This window comes from Prionailurus viverrinus, chromosome A3 (assembly GCF_022837055.1).
Source record: "Prionailurus viverrinus isolate Anna chromosome A3, UM_Priviv_1.0, whole genome shotgun sequence".
Classification (NCBI taxonomy): domain Eukaryota; kingdom Metazoa; phylum Chordata; class Mammalia; order Carnivora; family Felidae; genus Prionailurus; species Prionailurus viverrinus.
In genome coordinates this window covers 88662018-88684919 of record NC_062563.1, presented here as the reverse complement: position 1 = coordinate 88684919, position 22902 = coordinate 88662018, and the positions used below count along the sequence as shown (strand labels likewise).

The following is a 22902-nucleotide window of genomic DNA, read 5'->3' as shown; positions in this document are numbered from 1 at the left end:
ACTCCAACCCAGCCAGGGAAGGATGAAACCTGAGACAGATAAGGCCTGGGTCCCTCAGGGGGACCAGGAAAAAGGCGGCGGCGGGGGGCAGGGGGGTGGCTGTTAGGCTGGCGCTGAAGGGAAAGCAAAAGGCAGGGGAGTAAGAAGGAAGTAGAAGCCAGGAGGGGGCCAGGTGGAAAGAGGGTTCTCTGAGGGGACGCTGTCTGGCCCTGGGCTCCCATCGGGCTCTTGGAGTCCAGACTGGAGCAGACGCTGCCCAGGCTGGGAGAGCCCCGCATGCAGGCCTGGGGATGTGGGTTTGGGGGGGTGCTGGCTCACCTTGCCCATGTTCAGTTCTGCGTAGGGGTCCGGGAAGCCAGTGAACTCCCTGGGGCTGCCATAGAGGTTGACATAGCAGGGCCCAAAGGTGGGGAGGAAGCCCAGATGGTCGTCCACTGGGAGACATAGGTGAGGATCAGAAGAGCCAGCCCGGTGTGGCTTTCTAGTGCTCAGCCCAGCCAACCTCAGGCCTGAGCCCATCCCTGGCCCTGAGTTCCCTGAACATGCAGAGGATGCAACCCCCATAAGTGTATAAAGAATCATGACACTGACCATTGTCTCCCATAGGCCCTTTAATTCTCACCACTATGCTGAGATGTGGAGATGGTTATTACTTTTATTATCTCATTTTACAGATGAGGAAACTGAGGCTCAGAGATGCAAAGGAACACATCACTACAAAGTGGCACGGCCCAAAATGGTCTAACCTCAAATCCCATGCACTTTGGTCTAACCCCAAAGCCAGCACGCAAAGCTGGGGCCCAGGGCCCTCCGCTGCCCTGCCCCTCTCAGGCCACACCCCAGCCTGCATCCCCACTCCCTCTTTCACAGGAGCGTGGGGACACACAAAGGAGGCCCAAGAGTCTGGTGACCAGAGAAGCCATCACCCAGGAAGCCGGGGGTGGGGGGGAACCTGGCTAGATGTCCCAATCCACAGGGCACTCCTCTGGCACGTGTCCCCCATACCCACCACATAATTATGAAGTCGAGACAGATCACCCAACAGCTCTGACTCACTCCAGCATTCTGTCTCCCTCCCCACATTGTACAAAGAACCACCTTTCAGTGGAACAGGTTGGAGGACAGTGCAAAGGAGAATCCCACCAGTGACGAGGGAAATCTTTTCTCTACATCACTGTCTCCTCAGAGGCTCTCTGTTGTTATGGCATGATTTTCCAGTCAACGGTCAAGTTTCCCAGGACAGGACGTCACTGGACAATATTCTGAGAACCCGGAAAAGCCAAGGTGTCTCTTCCAGAAGAAGGGGGGAGAGGCTGTTTCCAGAGGGCCAACAATGGGAAGTGGGCCTGCGAGCAGGAGCCATCTGGGATGATCCACTCCTTATGAGCAAGGATGGGGCAAGGAAGGTACAAAATAAATGGCCTCAGCAAGAAAATGCTTGAGCCAGACCTAAGGACAGGAGCTGTGAAGCCCAAGTCCCACTGAGTGCCAAGACCCTGGGGTAAAGTGGGGTGGGCAGGGACAGAGCTTGAGCGCAGGAGCATGCCTCCCCACCGAGCCAGCTGCCGTGCGCCTGTCACCATTCTCCCTCCAGTCCCCAGCACAGACAGGGCTCTGGCATTTGGGACAGAGGTGGAGGTGCAGGCTAAGGAAACTAACATGAGCTTTACTAATTATTTGTACTAATCATCTCCATTATGATTTACCCTGTAAACTCCAACTTCAAGAGTTTTCCACTTACCCTGGCCTCCTCCTGGTCCCCAAGATGCCTTGCCCAGGGCCCTGCCCCACCCCCTCCCTGCCTGCAAGAGTGGACTCATTTGAGCCTGAGCTGGAGCCTAGCAGATTCAGGAAGGGGTTGCATGGGGAATTGTCTTTAAAGCATTCCAAGCGATTTTCATATTCAACCGCGGTACAGAAGTAACAGCCAAAGGTAAGCTCAGGGACCGTGGTGGTGTACCTCAGTCCCATCTCAAGCAAATCAAATAATCCCCAGCAACCAGCACCCTCTGGCCTCCAGCTAAAAACCCGCAGCCCACCCCCTTGCCATCCCCAGGAAAGCACATACGGTCCATGGCTGGAGAAGGCTTGACCACACCTGCAGGCTCCTCTGAAGCGTAAAGAAATGGAAAAGGGGTTAAGATGGACATGACTGGGAGGATTGGTTACATGAACAGGCATGTGGATGGAGAGTTGGCAGACAGACAGATGGAAAGACGGCTCCTGTGTGGGAAATAGATGTGGCCCAAGGCCCCAACCCCCTCCCACCTGTGAATTTATCACAAATTAAGTCATTACTGCACCACCACCCCCAGCCAGACACAGCCCCCAGCAGCAAGATGAGCCTCCAGGTCCCTCCCCACCGGTGTCTGCCTACCTATGTCTGAGTGTTCTGTTTGCCAGTTGAAAATGGGACCCGAAACTTGACTCAATACATTCAAGTAACAACACAGAAAAGAAATTGTGCTTTTTTTTCCCCCTGTATTATAGCCAAATAAGTGAGAGAAACAAAGCACAGGCACAAAGAAAGGTGGGGGGAACATGAAAGGCAGTGAGGCATACCCAGCACTCCACCTAACAGGCAGGTTAACAATTGGGACCAAGGTCCCTGAGCAATGGCATTTCAAGGTACGACATCTCCATCTAGTGGCCATTTTCAGTATTGCCAGCAAGAGCACCATGTTGCATTTTCACAACTGCAGGCACCGGCGTCTTGCTTCCGGCACCCACCACTCCAAGTGAAGCATAGTGCCAGACCCTGCCCATCAGCTGAAGGTTCTACACCCTGGGACATGCCCCTACATTCTGGTAAGGGGTCTCCATAAATGAGAGAAGCAAGGAAGGAGATGTTCTAGCACCCTTCTGGGCTCTTAGAATCTGTCCCTCACTTCTGAGGTAGATATAAGACACCCCCAAGGGAGTGGGCACCCTTCAGTCTCCCTCCATGGTCCTCTCTGATTTTAGCCTCTTCCTGCCCTCTGACCCTCCCTGTTTCCTCCTCCAACTAGCTAAGCATAACCAGGTCTGGGGGCATGACCAAGCCTGTGATATGGTGGTAAAATCTTTGATTATTTTCATTTGTTGGTCATCTTTGCCTCCTTGTCTCCTCCTAAAATATATATCTATGCCTATTTTCCCACAGCTTCATGGCTATAGTTAAGAGCCAAGAGTTGGGCAAAATATCATGAAGCAAGACTGAATAGAAGCAGAGAGAGAAACAGCGAAGACAAGAGAGAAGGGTAGCATGGAAGTCCAGATACGAGGACAAGGCTGACCCACTGGCGCAGAAGGCAGCAGGAGGGTGAGCCCCTGGGACCCAGTCCCGCAGCTCTCTACAGCCGGGCCTCAGCTAGGAATGCCGGCTGGCAGAAGTGAGGACTGCAGAAACCATAATTCACGGCCATTTCCATATCCACAGGAATAGGTCTTCCTCCATGGAGGAGCCAGGCCTCTGGTCTTAGGGGAGCTTTTAGCAACAGGGAGAGGACCCACATGGGTACAGCTGCAGCCCCGAGGAGAGCCGTGGCCAGGACCCACCGGAAGGAAACAGATTCCATTTTAAGCTCTTTTCAAATGATTACAAACAGACCCGGCCAGTTATCTCAGGCTAATGAGGCCGAGGTCATAGTTCTGACTGCCATGTGCTTCTTGCAGGGGCAAACTCCATTTCACATCCACAGACTGACTCTGAATCCTGGCTGTAAACCGGTGCCCCACCTAGACACCAAGGTCCCCCTATCCCCACCAGCCATCTGACCAACACATGCCTCTGGTGTCCAGGAGGACCAAGCGGTGGCTGCCGAGAAGCCTATTTCCCAACGGCACCTTTCATTAATTCCTTCATCTCTTCGTTCGTTCGTTCGTCCATTCAACAAACCTAATCAGGCACAGTGCTGGGCACCTAGTAAGACATGGCCCTGCTGACAATTTAGACCAACGATTCTTAATTTGGGGGCAGAATCCTAGGTCTCCAGGTGCCAAGGAGACCTATCCCAGGTTCTCTCCTCTGCGTCTGCAGGCAACTCATAAAGTCAAGGGCAGAGTGACCAGCGAAGCTACCTAAGACAAGGCTTCTATTTAGTCCTCATCACCCTTCTGCCAAAATCCAAGGGTTTTGCCGTGTTTTCCCTAAGCCCAGGGAACTGTGGCTGTAGAAGCCCCAAACACAGATGAATACTCCCAGTTTGGCGGCCTGAGCCACGCAGCCCAACTCCCTCACCTGGGGGAAGACCAAGGACAGGCCCTCCCGGCCTGGTGAGCCACACAGCACAGCTGTGCCCTGGGACACCCACGTCTTCTTCTAGAGAAGGCGAGGCCATTACCTGCCACCAGCCCCGCCAGCTCCTTCTCTCAGCAATCTCCCACGCCCACAGTTTGGCTGCCTGACACCAGCCCGTGCCAGACAGGAGGAGAAGCCGAGAACTGCTGGGAAATCATCATCTGTGCTCCAGAGACCAAAGGAAAAAAACAAAAACAAAAACAAAAAACTCTATGGATTTCTTAGCTGTGGAAAAAACTGTAGGACCCAAGTGCCATCGATGTAGGATGATTTTCGTACGTATAAAATTATAAAAGAGTCTGTGTCGGTTTCACGGGCCTCATGTGCCCGTTACCTTTCGAAAGAGCTGCAGCTTCTCAAAAAAAAAAAAAAGAAGAAGAAGAAGAAGAACTGCAGCTTCTAAGGAAATCACTCCTTTTTAGAAAACAAAATTTTTACTAAATGCTTTGGAGCACAGGGTCCAAGGAATACTTAAGTGTGCCCAGGCAAACTTGTGGGCAGCAGTGCTTAAGAGGCTAGTGTTAGGTCCTGTCCTCACTGGAAATAAAAACAAAAACATGAAAACAAAAACTCCTGGTTGTGCCAGATAATCTGGTGAACCCCGAGGGCAGAGGAATATGGAGAAACAATGCGTTTTTACAGTTTGGTTTAGTCGGGGTATTGAGAGCAGTGAGAAAACAGCGATAGAACCCCCTAAAGGGAAGAAAGAACACAAGCAGCTGAAAGGAAAACTGGAGTGACGCGTTCTGAGATGGCCTCAGGACAAATGGGAGAAGCTGGGCAGGGAGCAAGGCAAATACGAACTTTCAGGGTCTCAGTGACGCACCTCTGCCAGAAGGGACATTGGAGCAGTTGTGAAGAACAGCTCTATTCTGAGCAGTCAGTTAAACTCTTGTATTGTTTCAGAGATCAAGCTATTTAATAACGCATTTAAAACTGGTTAGCTAGTTGCAAGAAGAGTCTCATTTACTCCCAAAACAATCTGCGGGAGAGGATTGAACCCACCTTGGAATGCCTCCCTGACCCATGCAGGGTTGCCCATGACCTGAGCGCCATCTAGTGGCCAAGTAAACCTCTTTCTCACATTCCCTTTAAAACCTTCATAGTGACCCTGAAAAAGATCAAGGCCAACATCACCAACAGAAATGAAGACTGACTGGGGGGAGAGAAGGATCTAAACTCTCCCTCGGGCAGCTAATAGCAGGCACAGGTGTAGCCTCATGAAATAGTAGCCATCAGGAAACAGTCAGAAGGTCATTTTGTGCTTCTACGAGGGTCTGCCCCTGGATTCTAAAGCCAGAGACAGCACCAATCAGAAAACTGGAGAAGATTCCTTCCATACCAGGAGTTTCGATCTGCAAGGGGTCCAGAATGCCCTCCCTTCCACCCCACCCTCATGATGCACTGACCCTCAAGTCTTTCTACCTGCACATCCAAAATAGCCATTCTCAAAAATTATCTGAACAGCATCAGAGAAGTGGGATGATTGTTTCCACAGTCAGTGGGGGTAGGAGGCTGGAGCAGGAAGGGCCCTCACAGCAGTGTCTTATGGATGGCAGTTTTTATGTGTTCCACCGATTAAAAGTACCAATGATGAAATCAGAATGCCAGAGAGCAATTGGATATTAAAGCTACCTGAGGACACCTGGAATTTCACTGCACAATTCTTTAGTTTCATGTGTGTTTGAATTTTCTATAATTAAAAGGTGGGGGGTTTTTTTAATGTTTCAGAGAATGTAGAAGAAGGGGATTGCTCAACTTTAAGAGTACCAGATGGAATCTTCCAGAAACTGGACACATTAACCTGTGCTCCAGGTAAAGATTTGTCAAGGTGAATGGACAGAGAACAATGCACCCTGTCTGTAGAAAGGCACCAGCACTGACCAGGTCTTGCCAGAGAGTGAATAAAGGAGAAAGGAAGAATCACAGAGTGCTGACCAAGGTAGAGAAGCAGCATCTGTAAGATTCCAGACAGCATTCACCTGAAGGTCTCCAGAAATGATTTGGAATTCTCAACAGAGTGCAAGAAGACATAGGTGTTGTGAAGCAAAACAAAACTTTTGGGAGAGAAGCGACCAAAAAGAAAATGAAAAATATAAAAGGAATGACAGAGGGGAACGGAGGCGGGACAAGAAACTCAAAATGCGATGGCCAATTTTAAACTACATGGAAAGCAGTAAGGAGAACTGGTACAGGGGAGAAAGATCAGATTAGTGATGCAGAAAGCCAATAGTAATGATACTACACAGCAAAGTTACTTTACTTTAGGTTTTCATGCATACCAGACACTCTAAGAATGTTACATTTATAATCTCACTGGATCTTTACAACAGCCTTATGAGGCCCGGCCTGGCGAGAGGGGAGGAGTGACTCACTCAGCTACAAAGAAGCAGAATTGGGACCCAAGCTGCCTGGTTCCAGAGTTCCTGCTCTTATCCTCTACCCCACCCTGCTTTCAGCTGCTCCTGTTCCAATGTTAGAATAAATTCCTCTTCAACTCAGATTTAAGAATTCACCACGACTCAGATAAAATTCACTGAAAAGAGTCCTGCACTTGGCTAGATCAAAGTAACTTAACTGTAAGAAAAAAAGATGCGTTCCTACAAGCAGCATCTAGTTAGAAAAATCAAATCAGGCTGCTCTCAGAAAGTGCACCTGAATAAATGCAAAATAGACTAAATATTTAAATGTAAAAAAAAAATTAAAAATAGAGTTAAATATAACCTTGGGGTTTGCTGAAGGCCTTCCTAAGCATGACGTATGGGACAAAAACCGTATCATTATGTAGATAAGAGATTTTGAAAATAAGCACAAGAAGTTAATTAGAAAGCTTTAAAAGGAAACAACAAAATAAGCTGAAGAGAGTTAAAGAGTAAAAAGATGAGAGAAGACAAAATTTAAGAAGAAAAAATTAGAAAATTAAGAAAAAATATTAGAATTGATAAATAAATCCAAAAGTTGATTCTTTGAAACAAAGTTCGGGGGTAGGGGACTTGTAACAAAGCTAAGCAAGAAAAAAAGAAAGAAAACGCAAACACATAACATTAGAAATTAGAAAAGGGAAAACACCATAGGTAGAGAGAATTGTTTAAATTATAAAAGATTGCTCTATACAACACTATGTAAATAAATTAGAAGAGTTCGACATAGTGAACACTTTTCTATGGAAAAAAATTATCAAAATTGACTATAGTAAAAGTAAGAAGCTAAAAATAACAATGGTCACAGGAGAAACTGAAAAGTTTTTAAAGAGCTAGTACTATACCCACTCAAAAAGGGCACCTAGCCCATCTGGTTTTATGGGTGAATTCTTTCAAACCCTCAAAAGACTATATTCTTATGTTATATAAACTTCTCCAGATGTTAGAAAAGACTTTAAATCTTTCCAATTAATTTTATAGAGCCAGCATAACCCAGATACCAAAACCTAAGAAATAACAAGCAGACATACCAATTAAAGATAATAGAAAATCAAGAAACAGGCCCAAGAACACATTTAAGAATTTGGTAGTGGATAAAGGTGGCATTCCAAAATATAGGGAAAAGATTATTTAATATACAGTGTTGGTATTACCAAAGAACAACTGTGAAATAAGTAATGTTAGATCCTTGCCTTATTTGCTAAGGAAAAGGTTAACAGATTTAGCTACATAAGAATTTTAAATATCTACACATCAAATTCTATTACATGGTAAAATAAAACAGACAAGAATTATTTACCACATATACAACAGGGGAAAAGTTAACATCCATATATATACAGAACTCTTACAAAACAGTGAGAAAAAAACAAACATACTATCAGAAATATGAACCAAGACAATGAATAGGCAATTTATAATAGAATAAAATACATAATAAATACATAAGTAATATGTAAATATAAAACAGCTATTAAAATATTTTTAAAGTTGCATTCATCAACTTAACCATCTATTGATGAAATGAAGATTAAGACAACGATGAAATTCAACCATCAAATTAACAAAGTTCTTTTTTAACATTATTTTATCCTGTGTTGGCGAAAGTAGAGCAAAATAAGCCTATGTGAGTGATTAGAGGGTACATTAGTTCAGTCTTTTGAAGGGCAATTTTGATATATACAAATAGCTTTAAAATGTACAAATCCTGGGACACCTGGGTGGCTCAGCTGGTTAAGGGTCCAACTCTTGATTTTGGCTCAGGTCATGATCTCACAGTTCGTGTGATTGAGCCCCGTGTTGGGCTCTGTGCTGACAGCATGGAGCCTGCTTGGGATTCTCTCTCTCTCTCTCTCTCTCTCTCTCTCTCTCTCTCTCTTTCTCTTTCTTTCTCTCTCTCTCTCCCTCCCTCTCTCTCTATCCCTCCCCTGCTCACACACACAAACACTCTCTCTCTCTCAAATAATAAATAAATAAGCTTTTCAAAAAATTTACAAATCCTTTGATACAGCAATTCCACTTCTAGGTATTCATCCAAAAAAAAATCATGAATTGTATAAAAGATTCATCTACAAAAATATTCAATATAAAATTAGTTTTTTATAATGTAGAAAAATTAGAAAACCTGAATATTCATCATTAACTAGTTAATGTGAATTAAGATACATTCACACAGTGGAAAATGGGTATTCATTTAAAATGCTATTGTACAATATTTAATAACATGAATAAACATGTATGTTATATTGCCAAGTGACAAAAAGCAGTTTTCAAAATAGTTGTTTCAAAACAGTTTTTAATGCACACACACCTGGGTATACATACAGACACATTCATGTACATATGCATACATACACACAAAAAACTCCCAGAATATTAATAATTAGCTCTTATCTGGGGGGTAAGCATATGGGTAATTTTATGGGCAAATTTTATATTCTTCTTCATTAATTATTTTTTAAATTTTACAAAATGATCAGGGCCTACTTTTTCACTGACCAATGAAAGCTATTTCGAAATAGAAACTCCTAGAACACAGTTGGCCAACACAGAACCTGATGCACAGAATGGCCGCAGCCACCCATGTTATCGGCAGGAGGGAATTATCCTCTCTATACCATTCAGTGATGTATCCCACCCGCCGAGGTGTAGAGAATCCTAAGTGTCTGTAAGGCCATCTTTCTCATTGGCCACAGCCCTTCTTCATGACAAATGGGCTGCAAAGGCCTCATAATTAGTATTCCCTTTTTTGCACTCTCAAAACTACAGGTATAAGACAGGTAGGGGTAGATCAGGGGAGAGTGTGGAGGACCAGAGGACAGAATAAGGGAGGGAAACTTACCTTCTATTTCTCCTCCAGGGGCAGAGATTTTCGACATACTCAGGTAGGTGGTGGCCACGATGTCATTGTGGGTGAGGCGGTCCCTAGAATAAGAGGGCGGAGAGGGCCTGAACACAGGAGGGGGACTGCACGCCACAGCCCACCCAGGAAGGAGAAGGTTATACATCTTTATGGGTCTCAGTCTTCATATTGGGTATGTTACTGAGGCCTGGTAATCCTAGGGAAGAAGAGACTGGAAAGGAAGTGTTGCTCAAGACTCCTCTGAGGGAACTAGTCCATCTGGCCAACCACCAGCATCCCATCAGCCAACCAACACTGGGCTGCCAGCCTGGATATCTGGGGAGACATCTGCAGGTTGAAAGGAAAGAGGCCAGAGGCAGGAGGGAGGGCAGGAGAGCAGGAGGCTGCTCTGGGAACCAGACCCCCAGACCCAGGTTGAGCAAGGTTCTAGAAGCTCAGGAAATATCCAGGCCAGGAGAAAATGGGGCATCCCAAGAAGAAGCTATCTCCAAGGCCACAGTCTTAAATTAGTTTATATTAGCTTATATTAAATTAGCTTATATTAGCTAATGCAGGATTACTTTTTGTATCTGACTTTATATGTGACGAGGCACTTTCAACCTCCTTTATCTCAAAGGATCCTCTCAACAGCCTTGAAGAACTAGTACTTTTATTATCCTCTCCATTGCACAGATGAGAAAATTGAGGCTCAGAGGTGGAAGGTCCTTGCCCAAGGTCAGCCTGGGAGGGAGGGGCAGAGCCAGAACTGAAACCCTGGTGTCCTGACTCCTGATCCAGTGCTCTTGCCATGGTACATGCACAGGGGCCTGTCCCTGTCCTGCTTCCTCGGAGGAAGGCTTCTCCCTTCCCTAACAAGCATGGGGCACTACAGGTAGGAGTTTGAGCAGACTGACTATAACGAGTCCATTAGCCAACAACGTCCCATGCAGACCCTCCCTCTGGGTCCCACCCCTGCCCCCTTGACAATAACATAGAGAATAGCTGGCATTTATCAAGCACCTACTGAAAGTCAAGCATTGTGCTAACATCGTCATATGAATTAGCTCGAACCCTCACTCAGTAGCTTGAACCCTCACTCAGCCCCATGAGGCAAGTACTCTTGAGGATCTCAGTGAGGAAACTGAGGTTGCCAACATGGCAAAACTAGGATTTGAGCCAGATACACCTGACATGGGAAGCAGAGCTTTGATTGCAGTCACCCACTGCTTCCTTGTCAGGCTAGACCAAGAGTCCTCAATCCAGTGATTTTGACCCCCAGGGACATTTAGCAAGGTCTGGAGATAGTTTTGAATGGGGACAGGGAGCAAGAGAGAGATGCCATGGTTGCCACCAAACACCTTACAATGCATAGGACAGTCTTGTCCAGTAAGGAATTTTTTGGCCCAAAACGCCATAGTGCTAAGTTGAGAAATGCTGGACTAAGCAAGACCTATCTCCTTCCTGAAATTTCCCGGGATCCATGTTCCTTGGAGCCCTGTAGGCTCTCTCTCCCTCCTATGGGTACCTAGGCCATAGACAGCTTCAGAAAATGACACACCCAAGCCCCATTGTGAAAGACACGCTTGGGCAAGGCTATTATTCTATTTCTCTTTTCAGTGCTATACCCATCAGATACCTGATCTCTACTGCTCCTTTCCTTCCTCTTTGCACTTCCCAGATTGGTGATTAAGCTTTGATTTTAAAGTTTTCCACCCGGGTGGGGACTAACCAACAAGAATGGATTGTCAGCAGAGATCTTCATCATTTTTCCTGATGAAGGATGGTGATAAGCCCTGGGAAGTAAGAACTTCCTGACACATCTGACAGTGAGATCATCAACAGCAGATAACTGGCAACTGCCTTCATGACCGGCCCCTGGAAAAGACCAGCACTTAGAGAGGAGAATGAAATTTCTGACCTCTGGTCTTATCTGAACTGTGTGAGAATGGAGACAGATTCCGTTTTTATGGGGTAGAAGGAACTTCTTGAATTTTTGTTCTTTAACAAAAAAGAAAACATGAAAGGATTGAACAGAAGATTAAGTTACAAGGAAAAGGCCATGTGGACCATATCATATTTCCAGGGCTCAGGTGATAACAAAAGTTTATCTGAGTTTTCTGGGAAGAAAGCACTTTTCTGGACAGGAACTTGCAGCAGCAGAACACTTTCTGGCCAAGAGTTGGGTTTTGGGGCTTGGGGTTGCTTTTGGAAAATACAGCAAGTCTGAAAATAGACTCACAATAAAAATGCCGCTTCAACCCAAACCAGAGATGCAACCACCGGATTCCGTAATGTGTTTGGATTGTACAGTATGCTGATGCCTTCGACACAGCTCACACGGACCCCGGCAAGGCCCACCCACCACACACAACACAACCACACCCATGCGCACATGCACACAAGAGTCCACAGGCACCGACACACACAGACGCATACAGCCAATCAGCCCCCGTCACCACAACACACTCAGGTGCGCACACACATCGTGAGCGGAGATACAGAGGTGGTTCTGGGGACGTGGAGCACATCTCTCCCCAAGACCGCTTGCCCACGGAACATACCTGCGGTCAGGGCCCTAGAGGCCTCTCCCTCCTGGCCCTCCTGGCTGCTGCTTTCCTCTCTAATTCCCACAAGCTGTTTTCTCTAGGCCTAGGGAACTGGCGCACACTTTAATGGTTCTGTGGCCTGGGGGTTTTCCCTGGTCTCTCATTACCCTCCTGGCTGGGGGTACCATGGCCTGAGACCAAAGGAGAACACGCTGGGAACCGCATGGCCAAGACTTTTTGGGGGCAGAAAGAGGACAACTCTCTTTTTGGAAAGCCTCATGTCTGGAAGGTCCCGGAGCTCATGCATGTGGACCCCTAATAGCCCTCCAGGTGTGACAGAGATCACCTTAACACAGTGGGAAGCAGAGAGCCCAGTGGTTAAGAACACAGGCTTTGGGAGCAGCAGGCTTGGGTTCGATCCCAGCCTCAGCTGCTTCCCAGCTGTCACTTTAGATAGATCACCCCCTCATCTATAAAGTAACCAGGAATCGAGCTGAGGATCACATGATGTCACGCATGTAAAATACTTGCTGGGCACAGGACCTGGCACACAGTAAGTGCTCATTCCACAGTAACAGCCCACAGCGGGCAGTGGAGGGGGGGGGGGGGAGGCGGGTCACAGCCCATCCTCCCAGAAGCCCCTACCCTTTCCAGCTTCCTTGCCTTTGCTTATGATCCTCTTCGCACTGGAATGCCTTCACCCTGGACTTATCAAAATCCTACCTCCTCCAGGAAGTCTTCCTGACAACCCCCTGCCCTAGGGGATCTCAGGCTTCTGGCGATCTCTCTGCTCTACCTGGCTGCCCTCTGTACCTTGGAGTAGGGCTGTGAGTAAGCTTCCCAAGAACAGCCCACGACCTCTCCTTCTCTGGCCTCCCAGCAGAGGAAACTCCCTTACCTGAAAAAGACTCTCCCATTATGTGTTCTCAACTGAGGAAAACTGAAGGACCCAGTGAACCCTGACAATAGTCACCCCAAAGACTCCAAGACTCAGCACTCACCAGTCTATGACGCGAATCCTCATTTTTTCACACATAGAGGGAAACTGAGGAGGGAAGAGAGACATGGTGGAGTGAGATCCTTTTAAAGAAGGGGAAGTCCAGGGGAGCCTGGCTAGTTCAGTCAGTAGAGCATGCAACTCTTGATCTCGGGGTTGTGAGTTCAAGCCCCATGTTGGGTATAGAGATTACTTAAAAATAAAATATTTTTTATAAAAGGGGGTGGGCATCTGGGTGGCTCAGTCAGTTAAGCATCTGACTCTTGATTTCCACTCAGGTCATATCTCACAGTTGTGAGATCAAGCCCCGCGTAGGGCTCTGCGCTGGGCACGGAACCTGCTTGGGATTCTCACTCTCCCTCTCCTTCTGCCCCTCCCCTGCTTTCACTCTCTCTCTCTGTCTCTCAAAAATAAATAAATAAACATATAAGAAGAAGGAAGAGGAGGAGGAGAAGCAGAAGAAGAAGAAATAGAAGAAGCAGAAGCAGAAGCAGAAGCAGAAGAAGAAGAAGAAGAAGAAGCAGGAAGAGGAGGAGAAGGAGAAGTCCAGGATATAAGCAGGATGCTGGGGAGGCCAGGAGCCCAGGGTCTGCTGGGATGGGCCCGAGGAGGCAAGGCTTACCATGGCAGGCAGGGTGATGCTCTGGTTCCACTGAGGGTTGGCTGTCTTCTCCAGGATCTTGCTGCAGAGCTAGAAGACAAAGAGGACAGGTGGATGGAGCTCCAAGGGAACTATGATCTCCTTGGGAGACCACCTCACCAGCCAGGGCTGCTCTCTACCATGTTGGCCACCCTTCAGGCTGGGCAGAAGATCCTAGGGACCTTAAAGGCTCAGACACAAGGAATTTGCAGAGACAAAGCTCAATGGTAAATCAGATCCAGAGCTGGAGAGTATGGGGTGGGGTAGCAAGAGAGTGCGTGGATGGGGTGGGGGTGGGGTGACAGATTGCCTGAATTCCACGGCCCTTCTACCCTTATCTCCTACCTTTGACTGGAAATCCTCCTGCCCCAGCTCCCATATGTCCATGACCTTAGTGTGGGGGCCCTGAGTCTAGACTGGCTTTCCCGGGGGTCCTACAGCTAAACACACTAACCTCTACGAGTCAGCCCAGACCACCTGCCCCTTTGGAACACCATGAGCCCTAAGAGATTGAAGATGGGGGAAGGAAGTGGAGGCGAAGGGGAAAGGGGAGCTAGAGGGCCAGGGCTTGAGGGCCAGGCACCAGCATCTGAGAATGAGAGAAGAATGCAGCAAACACAAAAACCCCATAAGCCACAGTCTGCCTCAGATCAGCCCTGCTCTTAAGACTGGGCTTTCCACAATCAAGAAAACTGGCAGAGGTGGAATCCAGATCCAAACCAGTGACTTGTGTGCTCTACATGTGCTAAGAATGCCCTGGGAGGTGCCACACTCCATAGCCAGCTCCGGAGAATCAAGTCCCTGCACAGGGACAGCAGGTAATCTATTTCAGATATATAGATCCTGGTAGGTTTGCATGTCCTACAGCCTTTCTCAGAGCGTTTACTGTGGGCCCTGCACTGTGCTAAGCATTTATGTGCATTATTTCATTTAATGAACATCTGATCAGGGGCTTCCATTCTTCCATTAAATGAGGGTACAGCTTCCATGAAGGTCAGGGCTTTGTCTCCACCCCTGATCCACCCAAAGTCAGCCCCTGTCCCCACCCTCCCCGCCTCCCTGTGAGAATAGCCCAGACAAAGCTTGGAGGCAAGGATGGGTGCCAGGATTTGCTCCTTGTGTCAGCAAAGAAAGGAGTAAGGAAAGAAAAGAGACCGACAATTTCACGGGCAGAGGGTGAATGAAAGTTCAAAGGGTTGAACACATGGAAAGATACTCAACCTCCCTCATAAGAAAAGAAACACAAATAAAACCAAGACACCATTTGTCACCCATCAGATTCATAAAACTCTAAAATCCGACAGCCCTCTGGTGGCAAGGCTATGGGGAGACTCCTTTCTCATATTGTGCTGGCGGAAGAAAAAAATACCTCAACCCTCTAGAGGGCAACTGGCCACTATCCATCCAAATTGCAAGTGTAAAAACCCTTTAACCTACCAGTTCTACCTCTAGACATTCATCGTACAGAAATACTTGCATACGTGCAGAATGACATATGTAATGAAGTGATTCACTGCACACAGCTTGAAGTATCAAGGGTACGGAACAACCCACGTGTCCACCAACAGAGGGCGGGTTACCTAAACAGCAGTCCGTCCGCACAACGGGCTGCTGTGCAGCTCTGAAGAATGAGGACTGCTCTGTGATACGAAACAATTTCCAAGTTATATTATTAACTGAGAAAAGGTAAGTGCTGAGGATGTAACGCACTACATGATGACTATAGAAAACATGGCCGTATGGTATGTTTGGAAGTTGTTATGACAGTAGCTCCTAAGAGTTCTCATCACAAGGAAAAAACATTTTTTCTGTCTTTTTTTTTTGTATTTTGTATCTATATGAGAGATGGATGTTAACTAAACTTAGGATAATCACTTTGCAGTTTGTAACTCAAGTCATCATGCTGTACATTTTAAGTTTATACCGTGCTGTATGTCAATATCTTAGTAAAAGTTGGAGGGGGAGAAAAATTAAAAAGCAAAGTGCAGAGCAGTGAGTATAACATACAACCATCTGTGTTAAGAGAAGAGCACGTAAGGATTTGTAGTCTGATTTGTTTGCACACGCATAACGAAACCAGAATGATGCAAAAGCATCTAACTGCAATGCTTCCCTCTGCCAGGGAGAGAGTGATGGGTGGATGGGTGTGGGGCAAGAGGAAGAGATTTCATGATGGCTGCTACACAGAGGATGATGATAGATAGATAGATAGATAGATAGATAGATAGATAGATAGATAGGGTCTCCACAATAAATATATTACCTAACCCAAATATTTGATGACCAAAATTTTTAAATAAAAGGAAAACAAGGACTCTAACCGGACACAGCTGAGAGATCCTGTCGATACCGTGCCTCAGCTCCCTGGTACAAGAAGGCACAGGAGCGATGTGTGTGCTCCCCACAGTCCCAGGAGCAATGCCCCCAGGGCCTGCTTCAGCTTTGGCCCCAAGTTGCTGAAGACAGCCTCCACAGCAGGTGTTTCCACCTGGCCACCCTGGGCTGTGGGTCTGGGAGCCTGAACATAGCAGGTCTCCCCGCCACACCCAGGCCGGCACTGCCTCTGGCCCTGGAAGACCCCAACAGCCTTCCCACACTCTGCTCCACTCCCCACACACTCAGCCGAGCCAGCACCGAGCTTCCTCCCCCTCTTTCTTCCCCTCTTCCTCTTCCTCCTCCTTTGTCTCTAAGCCTTTTTTCTGTTTTACCCTCCTTCACTTCCTGATAGTGTGTAATCCATATTGACCGTTCTGGAGGGCTATTTGGCCATCTGTATCAAATACTGAAAAATAAGCATGCCCTCTGCCCAGTTCTAGAAACTTCTCTATAGAAAAAACAATCTGAGTATGAAGAAATATTCCTGCACACTGATTTGTCACAGAGATGTTCATAAAAGATGAAACTAGCAACTACAACAAAAAAGTTATCCCAAAATAGGTTACGTCAAATGTCATATGTCAAAAAAGTTATCCCAAATGTTATGTCACAATCATAATGGAATATTATACAGTCTTCAAAAATTTATTTCCAAGGCTGTTTAATAGCCTAAGAAAATACTAGACTATAAAAATAGTTTACCAAGCTGAGTAGATAGAATTGATTCTTGTTGTTGATGGTAGTTACATATTCTATAAATCACCGAGAACATTGAATTTGTGAATATTAAACCACTGTTCTGGGGGAAATACAGGGTTAGGCTCCTATCAGCCTCTGTCACAACAGTTTTCTCAACTAATCAATACATAACCTTGTGTTATGTGTGTTTCTGTTTAAGGATTCTTACTTAATATATACTGTTGTGGGGCACCTGGGTGGCCCAATTGGTTAAGTGTCGAACTTTGGCTCAGGTCATGATCTCGCAGTCCATGGGTTCGTGCACTTAGTCAGGCTCTATGCTGACAGCTCAGAGCCTAGAGCCTGCTTCAGACTCTGTGTCTCCCGCTCTCTCTGCCTCTCCCCTGCTCACGCTCTGTCTCTCTCTCTCTCAAAAATAAATAAAAGTTAAAAAATTCATATATGGGAATGCAAGCTGGTGCAGCCACTCTGGAAAACAGTATGGAGGTTTCTCAAAAAACTAAAAATATAACTACCCTACGACCCAGCAATTGCACTACTAGGTATTTATCCACGGGATACAGGTGCACTGTTTTGAAGGGACACATGCACCCCCATGTTTATAGCAGCACTATCAACAATAGCCAAAGTATGGAAAGAGCCCAAATGTCCATCGATGGATGAATGGATAAAGAAGATGTGGTGTATATATATATATATATATATATATATATATATATACATATATATATACATATATATATATATACACACACACACATATACATATATATATATACACACACACACACACAATGGAGTATTACTCAGCAATCAAAAAGAATGAAATCTTGCCATGTGCAACTACGTGGATGAAACTGGAGGGTATCATGCTAAGTGAAATTAGTCAGTCACAGAAAGACATGTCATATGACTTCACTCATATGAGGACTTTAAGAGACAAAACATATGAACATAAGGAAAGGGAAACAAAAATAATATAAAAACAGGGAGGGGGACAAAACAGAAGAGACTCATAAATATGGAGAACAAACTGAGGGTTGCTGGAGGGGTTGTGGGAGGGGGGATGGGCTAAATGGGTAAGGGCCATTAAGGAATCTACTCTTGAAATCATTGTTTCACTATATGCTAACTAATTTGGATGTAAATTTTTTAAAATATTTTTAAAAAAGAGAAGTTGAAAAGAACATTTGTAACTTACTATAACCTAAAATTGTTTAATAGTTTCTCTGATATTATACAGCTTTTGTATAGGAATTAGATAAGAACATAGCAATAAAATTGCTGGTAATATATAATATGAAGCAAATATCTAATAAACACTAAAAAAAGAAAAATATCACCTAATAATTTATGGGTGGTCTACCAAAGAATTTTACAAAATAGGGGCACCTGGGTGGCTCAGTCGGTTGGGCATCCGACTTCAGCTCAGGTCATGATCTCGTGGTTTGTGAGTTCGAGCCCTGCATCAGGCTCTGTGCACAGAGCCTGGAGCCTGCTTCGGATCCTGTGTCTCCCCGTCTCTCTGCCCCTCCCATGCTCATGCTCTGTCTCTCTCTGTCTCTCCATAATCAACATTTAAAAAAAAAAAGAATTTTACAAAATAGTGAGCTATCTGACACCAAAATTACACAGTCAGATGTGTTGTTGTTTCTTGATTTAATCAGAAAGCCATCCTGACATTTGTCAATAAAAAGCATGAATGGTCATTTAAAAAAAAATTCATATATACTGTTGATTCATTAACACTGAACTCACAAAAAAAAAAATTGAACTCGCAGTCAGCGTCACTGTAACTCCTGCCTGAATGCAGCTTATCTAACATATCTTTACTCTATAAGGTACACCCAGCCTTTTTACACAGAGGAACACTTGAGCACTACACTACAGCACTACACTAGGGGAGCATCTTAAACAGTCGACTCACCAATAAAGCGCACAAAAATGTGAAAAACACAACACCAGGCAGACCAAGAAAAGGACACTTAATTACAGGATGAGAACTGAGACAAAAAGGCAGGGTCACATTGTTCCAAATCAGCTGGCAACGTGGGCCTCAGTCATACTGCACAGACCACAAATGATCATGAAGCAGCATGACTATAAATTTTAGGATTACAAATAGGAGTACCTGGGTAGCTCAGTCGGTTAAACATCCAACTCTTGGTTTCAGCTCAGGTCATGATCTCACGGTTTGTGAGTTCGAGCCCCACGTCGGGCTCCACGCTGACAGGTCGGAGCCTGCCTGGGATTCTCTCTCTCCCTCTCTCTCTGCCCCTCCTCTGCTCTCTCTCTCAAAATAAATAAATTAAAAAAAATTTTTTTAGCGAGTAGGTGAATTTGCAAATATCCCCAAATAATGAAAATCAACTCTGAATCCAATTTTTTTCCAGTGGGGGAGTGGAGGTTTGGGAGTGAAAGCACTAGAGAGAAAAACACACTACAAGGAAATACCCACAAATGTTAACAGTGGTTATCTCCAGAGTGATGTGGGGTACAGAAATATGGTTAATTCTTTTCATTTTCTTTTATTTTCTCTGATTTTTTTTCAATTTTTTTATAATTGGTAGGTTTTTTTCTTGAGTTCAGAAAAAAACTTCCTTGAAAATCTCCCACCCTGCCCCCCAAGTACCTTTCCTTTCCTTCTCACATACTACCAAGAATCTGTGTGTGTGTGTGTGTGTGTGTGTGTGTGTGTGTGTGTGTGTAAAATCAGGTATGGTTCACATCTTGAATAATAGTGCCGCCAAGTGTCCATAAGTGGAAGTGCAATGAGACCCAGACTGGGGTGAGCGGGGACACAGAGGGCAAAACTCCAGGACTCCAGATTAGGATGTAGTGAGAAAAAGTGACATACTGGCAGGCTAAGAGAAAGGGACAGAACGAACGAGACAGGCAGTTCAGATAGCTGGAGGAGAGAGAGGGTGAGATAGAGGCCTGGGGACTGCCAGGAGTGTCCAACAGGCTGAAGCTTTCAAAAGGGAGGGTCTCAACTGCCTCCGCCACAATAAGCCTCTTCCTTCTGGGGGCTTCTTGCAGAAGCCCAGTCACCAATCAGCTTTATATATAGCCCCTTGCTTTGGCCAGGTCCCCTACCTCCATCACATCCCCCGAACATGTGCACCTACCTAGAAAAACCCCCAGGGCCAGTCAAGAGCATCTCAGAACAGAAGACCTTGGGAGGTCAAGGTGCCTGTGTGGACCCAGGAGCAGCCAGGAGCCCCAGAACTCTGAAACTCAGCTCCAAAAAAAGCCATTAAATTTGAAGGCAGGTCAGTCTCAGTTCTCGCCACCATCAAAGCACCCTACCATTTGGAGGAAAGTGAAATAAAAACAATCTTGAGATGTGACCTTCCTTATCTGTCAAATTCAGAAATTAATCCCAGTCTTTGGAAGAAGTGTCCCACAGGCCTATCCAGCCACACCTTTCCCCTTCCTTCTTGCCTTCATTTATTCTGTTACAGTCCTTCCTGTGGCCAGGTACAGGGCATCAGACCCCGATCCCAAACCCACACTAACACAGCACTTGGGTGAGGACCCACAGTGAGCATTTACACCTCTGCGTGAAAGAATTTAAAATCGGAGTTACCTCTCCCACATACATTTTCACTGAGACCCTGAGTTAGGCTCAGGATGGAGGAGCCAGCTTGAAGGGGCCCCCAATGGCCAACTTGAGGACAGTTCATACATCCAACACAGTCATGACGGATTTTAACACACTGAATTAATAAAAAGTATTGAGGTCTATAAGTAATGCTCAAAAGGGCCAAGGAGGAGGAAAGCTCTTCTTTCCAGAAAAACACTAGCTTGTAAAGAGAGAAGGAATGATAATGAGAAAATCACCACTTTGCAACCCCAAGTAAATGACTTATTCCGGCAAGGAGGTCAATGGCTGCATGGACCATTAGGTAAGAAGCTGCTGGGAAACAAGATACACAGTGCCAAGACATCGCCCACAGTTACTTGCAAAGTACAAAAGGGAGCATGTCGTTTGACAAGAGGGTGTTCTGGAGACACTATCTCAAGCAAATGATCACACAATCATCACCAGTGGTGGGACAACCTCACCTCTCTTCCTGTTATGATGCAGTACGATGTACACAACATCACGTGTGACACATTCTTGCCGAAATACTGAATCTGAATCTAGTCTGGCCTCAACACCTAATTTCCAGTTTGTAGGAAATACAGGGCCAGAGGAACAAGTTAAACAACACCAGAAGGAAACAATCAGACAGATCCAGAACATGGACAAACGGCCTGGACTCTTCAAAAAAGTCAGTATCATGGGGTAAGAAAAACTACTTTTGTCGGGCTGGGGGCGGGGGGATGGATAGGGGAAGGGAGGCAGGAGGGGCTGTTACAGAAGAGACTAAAATAAAGAGGCCCAAGGACAAAATGCAGAGCATGAATTACAGTTAGGTCTTCAATCAACACACTAAGCCAGCTCTAAAGGAAATTTGGGGGGATGATCAGAGTAAATTTATATGAGCCAGGATGGGATAATATTAGGGAATGATTGTTGATCTCATAGGTCTGATAATATTACTGTAGCTACAAAGAATTTTGTTACAAAGAATTTTCTTTTTCTCAGGAGATGCATGCTGAAGCCTTTAGGAGTACAGCCTGCAACTAGGTTTCAAATGATTGCCCAGGGGGAAGAAAAGTATCTATATACAGAAAGTAAATGTGACAAAATGTTAGCAAGTGCTTCATCTAAGTGGAAGTCATACCAGTGCATGGGTGTTCACTGAATAACTCTTCTAACTTGATGTTTTAAAATATTCAAAGTAAAGAATCAGAAAAATGTCTATCATCTACACACAGGAAAATCACTGGAAAGATGGGCACCAAAAATGAACTTTGTGTGGTGCATTATGGGTCATTTTATTTACTTTTTTCTGTAATTTTCAAAATGCATTAGTAAACACGTATGTCAGTAATAAAAAGAGAAAAGAAACAAAAGGTGGGGAGTGGATCTGGGCATCAGATAATAAGACACCTCCCTCTCCCTCCACCCCACCCCCATCCCAGGCCCTCCTCTTGTCTGTGGGATGGGTTGGCAGACCCTGCTCCTTTTCAAAATGAATCTAAGAAGAGATTACGAGAAAGGAAAATGGCAAAGTGCTGTGTGAATGGAAACCCACACCACCCTCACCTTTTGGTGTGTATTATTTTTTAAAACTTCTCTGCAATTGTCCTGTGACACCCGTGGGTTGTCTCCCCCACTCCCCACCTCTGCCTAGGGAGGGAAGGGTAAGCCCACTGCCTCGCACCCACCCTCCTGCCACCCAGCTCAGACTCTCAGCCCTTCTTCTCTGCCTTGTTCCAATTTTCCCGCTAACATCCAAGCCATGTGACTCAACTCTCCCAACCCTGGTTCTACGGCAGGTGGCACTATCCACAAGGTTGGCACGACCTCAGAGGGCCATGACCCCACCCTTGCCAAACCCCTGTGGTTGGGACACAGAGGCTCCCTGCCAGGGCTTCTGAGAACGGGGGCAGTCTGCACCCACCTGATATGTCATTTTCCCACCATTTCCACCACAGTCTCTGCTTTGAGGTTATGGACTAAATACGATTGGGATCAGGCTCTTACCCACAAGTGGGAGAAACAGATGCTAACAACTACTGTAATGAAATGGAAAACCTGCTAAAAGAGGGCCCAGGGCACCCTAGAGTCCTGATGGCTTAGCGCATCAGGCCTGGGGCCTTAGGGAAGCTGAACATTAAAAGATGCTGGACTTGGGGCAGGGAGTGAAGGAAGGGCACAGGCATGTGCAAAGCCTAGAAGTGTGACCCTGAAGGGAAGGAAGAGGCAGGACAGATGAGAGGACACAAGGCCGCTGTGTGAGCAATGTAGTTTGTATGCACAGGAGGATGCAGGAAGGGAGCCCCTGGGGCTGAAACCCTGCGCGAGGCCACGCTCCAGCAGGGGCTGCAGAGCTGCATGTTCCTGGCAGGGGGCGCCATTCTCCCACTTGCACAGATACCATAGCAGCTGACTTAAGCCATGGAGACCAGGTGAGAAAGTTCAGATGCATAGCACCTGATCAGCCAGATTATACGTTTGAACTTCATTGCACAAACAGGGCTGTTTTAG

At 46.0% G+C, this 22902-nt stretch overlaps 1 protein-coding gene across 25 annotated transcripts in view; it reads right to left on the bottom strand.

The window, feature by feature from the left end:
* The window catches only part of DYSF (dysferlin), a 225478-nt gene that overhangs the window by 125441 nt on the left and 77135 nt on the right, over positions 1–22902 (bottom strand). For 16 of the 25 annotated variants that reach the window (XR_007150698.1, XM_047851369.1, XM_047851376.1 and 13 more), the window contains 5 exons: positions 13707–13775; positions 13089–13132; positions 9542–9624; positions 2069–2110; positions 319–434 (listed from right to left, as the gene is read on the bottom strand). Coding sequence is in view for 24 of the 25 variants with exons in the window: in XM_047851369.1 (XP_047707325.1) it covers positions 319–434; positions 2069–2110; positions 9542–9624; positions 13089–13132; positions 13707–13775 (354 nt within the window). In the remaining variant the exon portion in view is untranslated. The remainder of the gene's footprint in view (positions 1–318; positions 435–2068; positions 2111–9541; positions 9625–13088; positions 13133–13706; positions 13776–22902) is intronic. The other 9 variants (XM_047851374.1, XM_047851383.1, XM_047851385.1 and 6 more) reach the window with 1 other exon arrangement.